The sequence below is a fragment of the Arachis ipaensis genome, chromosome B01 (assembly GCF_000816755.2).
Source record: "Arachis ipaensis cultivar K30076 chromosome B01, Araip1.1, whole genome shotgun sequence".
Lineage (NCBI taxonomy): Eukaryota > Viridiplantae > Streptophyta > Magnoliopsida > Fabales > Fabaceae > Arachis > Arachis ipaensis.
Window position 1 is genome coordinate 8349396 of NC_029785.2, and position 3804 is coordinate 8353199.

Consider the following 3804-nt stretch of genomic DNA (forward strand, 5'->3'; position numbering starts at 1 on the left):
GCGTTAATGAGTGGACAGGTGTTGATCCCCTATGTTGTTGATGGCAATGCTGAAGATGACGTGGGGACTTATCTTTATTTATAGTATTTTTATTTATTTACGTAAGGTGTAGTGTTTATTTAGTACTGTTGTTCCACAATTGAGCTTTTGGTTTCAAAAAAAAAAAATAACCATATTATATATTTTGAGGGTTGAGCTTTTGAAATGGACACTTGCAATAAAAGTACTTTCGGACTGTTTCATAGCACTAAAAGCATATATCTTCCATTTCTTTTTTTTTTTCTTTTGTTTTCTTGAATTTTATATCCAAATAGTTTCCAAACTAGTATGTACATAAGAAACGAATGACAACGTGGTCATCACTCCCATTTACACATAATTTGATTAGTGTGTCTGAAACCATAAGTTAACACACAGCTTCCATCCATTCTCTTCAAAACAAAGCTTTCCACAAGCACATAACACCCAAAATTTTCCCATTTAATTGCCCCTCCAAATTTCTCCTCTCTAATTATCCTCTCCTGCCTCTTATTCCTACCCAACCAACCACCTCTTTCTTGCTCCCATTTCATTCTCTCCACAATAACCAAATTCAATCCAACACTAACCTCTCTTCCCACACTAAACCAAACCACTCCATCAACACCATTTCCTTCACCCCAATCAGCTTCCTTTCCACCCACCATAGCAAATTCTGTTTCAACAACAACATCCACTAACACCACATCATTACCTTTACTACCAATAACACTACTATTCTTCATTGACAAAATCTTCTCCCATCTTTGCTCAAGCGTCAATGTGTAAAACACAGATCTTTTCATTTGGTCCTTGAGTTCCATTCCTTCCTTCACAAACATAAATGGACAGTACCAATTCCCAATAACCACAGAACCAGAACTATCATTAGACAATGGGAAATCGAATGCCGGTAATTGATCGCGCAACAATTGATTGAGGCCAAGAGCTTCTTCCAACTTGTAATTCTTGGGTGTAGAAGCTGCAACTTTCCAACCTTTCCTCCTTAAGAATAAAGGAGGGAACCCATCAGGAGCAACAGACTTTGCATGGAATCCAGAACTCTTCTTGATTATCTCGAATTGTTGATATTCGTTAAAGGGGTCCAAAGGTCTTGGTTTAACATCTTTCACAAAATTGAAGCATAAACAAGTTCTCATATCCTCTTCATTTGAACTTGTACATGCCTCCCTGCTCGTCGACATAACAAAACAGTTTGTTAGAATAATAATATAATCCTTATGAATACATAATAAAAGTAGGGCAAAAAACTCAAATAAGCCAGAGAAAATTTTTACACAAATTCGTCACACAAAAATCTGTTTCATGAATCCACCAATGCACATTTATATGTAATTCGAACCAGCTAAATTTGAATTTCATTTCTACATAATTCAAACCAGCTGGGTCGAATTTTACACAAACACACGCACACACTAATTCGAATCTACCTTATTCGAATTACACACAGTAATTCGAATCAAGGTGATTCGAACTACACCCACGCACGCGTTTCCAAATAATTCAAACTTGATTCGAATTATTCATGGGATAATTCGAATTATGCTGTTAAAAAATTAATAATTTATTAAAAAAATTTTATTAAAAAATTTATTAAAAAAATTAATAATTTACTTAAAAGATGTTATGAATACTATAAAAGTTTGTAATATTCTAGTGATTTAGGTAAATACATGATAAAAATATTTTTCTTTAATTTCTAGATTATTATTGACTATGCAGAGTATTTCTTTAATGTCCTAAGTTATTAGGATATTACAAATTTTTATAGTACTCCTAACATCTTTTAAGCCTTTTTTTAAATAGTCACAAAAAAAACCTTTTTTTTTAATTAGTAAATACATGCATGTACTCAAATTTTAAATAAAGTACTCTACATAGTCAATAATAATTTAGAAATGAAAGAAAATATTTTATTCCATACAAAATAATTAAAAAATATATTTTATTCTAATACAAAATAATTTTTAAAAAATGACTTAAAAGATGTTATGAATACTATAAAAGTTTGTAATATTCTAGTGATTTAGGTAAATACATGATAAAAATATTTTTCTTTAATTTCTAGATTATTATTGACTATGCAGAGTATTTCTTTAATGTCCTAAGTTATTAGGATATTACAAATTTTTATAGTACTCCTAACATCTTTTAAGTCTATTTTTAAATAGTCACAAAAAAAACCTTTTTTTTTAATTATTTTACATAAAATAAAATATTTTTTTGTGGTATAATTTAAATAAATTTATTAAAAAATATTCATATAATTTTTTAATAAAATTATTTAAATTATATAGTGAGATATTACATAATTCGAATTACGCAGGGAAAATTCGAATCACTCTTATTCAAATTATATGGTATATTCTTCTTCAGTCCATTCTTGATAGTTCATGAATATTTTTTATGGATTAATTATTTTGTGAATTCAAGCATGGAGGGAGAAAGATTAGCATACATACCCTTGATGCTTTCCTTTCCTCCATATAACATAGTAGCGGTTGGAAGACAAGGGCTGATTAAGAACTGGAATGAACATAACTTTGTCGTAATACGTTATGGACCCATTTCCACTACTAACAGTCAAACTGACGGTCAGATTCTTGCTATGAGGAAAAGGGAAATGGCTGATGTAGCTTTGTGCTTCTTCATCTTGGAGAACAAGATAGCCTGAATTTGGACCCTCTGAAGAAGGTGCCTTAGAAAGGGCATTAACGTCTTTCTTTAACAATGAACGAGGCCTTGTTGAATACATTCTTGATTCTTATTAACTTCTTTCTCTTCTTATTCTTCAAGCTTCTCTCATATAGTTGTGTGTGTATTTATTAAGGGAAGTTCTATGGTAGCATGAGTTTTGGTGGCTAAAGGTGGCATAAGGTTGACCAACAAGTAAAATATTGACACATGACAAAAAAATTAAATCTAAAATCAAAATGATTCTCTCTCTTATAATTTTTTATAATTATTTTTATCAAAATAATTTCTTATAATTATTTTCATAATTATAAAAAATAATTTCAAAAAATAATACCAAAATAATTTTATAATTATGTTTATAATTATTATTTTATTATTATTTTTATTTTTAAAACTTTTATGCAAACTCTCGTTTGCAAACTGTAATCCAAACACACACTAGGAAGTTGGGTGCTTTGCTTGACATTTTAGAAGAAAAGATTAAAGAGAGAAGGGGCAAGACTTAATGATGAGGTTGGAAGTTGGAAATATAAATTTTGAAAACAAGTGTCCATCAAGCTGTATTTTTATATAGATATGTATATATTTTATAATGATACAAAAATATAAAATCAATCATGGTCCAGTAATTGAGTCGTGTGTAAACAACCTTCATATCCTAAAGGTACAAGATTCAATTCACTAATAATAAAACGATTTTAGAATTATTTTTGAAGACTTACATTGCACAGACGCAATTCAGCAAATTAAATCGAACTAGTTTGTAGCTCAATTTGGTCGGATTTAATAACTATGATTATTAGTTGGGTAGTATATAGGTATAGATATGAAACATACAAAAGAGTTCCACAAAATTGTAGTTATAGAAGTGTATCTGTGGTGGCTGTGTTTTCCATGGCTAATGGTGTCTAAGATTTAAAAAATGCAGTGGGAATAGATTTTTTTTAATTGTTAAAAAATTGAAGGAATAAATACGATTTTTAATTTTTTATTATTTTTACTCTTATATTTTTTTTTAGTTTTACTTATAAAATTAATTGTGAGAAATCACATTTTATTCTCTTAATG

General features: G+C 29.3%; 1 protein-coding gene across 1 annotated transcript; it reads right to left on the reverse strand.

Moving 5' to 3' along the window:
• On the reverse strand, window positions 243-2859 carry LOC107618536. The gene is made up of 2 exons (XM_016320664.2): window positions 2502-2859; window positions 243-1209 (listed from the first exon to the last, which is right to left on the reverse strand). The coding sequence occupies exons 1-2, from the start codon at window positions 2792-2794 to the stop codon at window positions 360-362; spliced, it is 1143 nt and encodes a 380-aa protein (XP_016176150.1). The 5' UTR covers window positions 2795-2859; the 3' UTR covers window positions 243-359.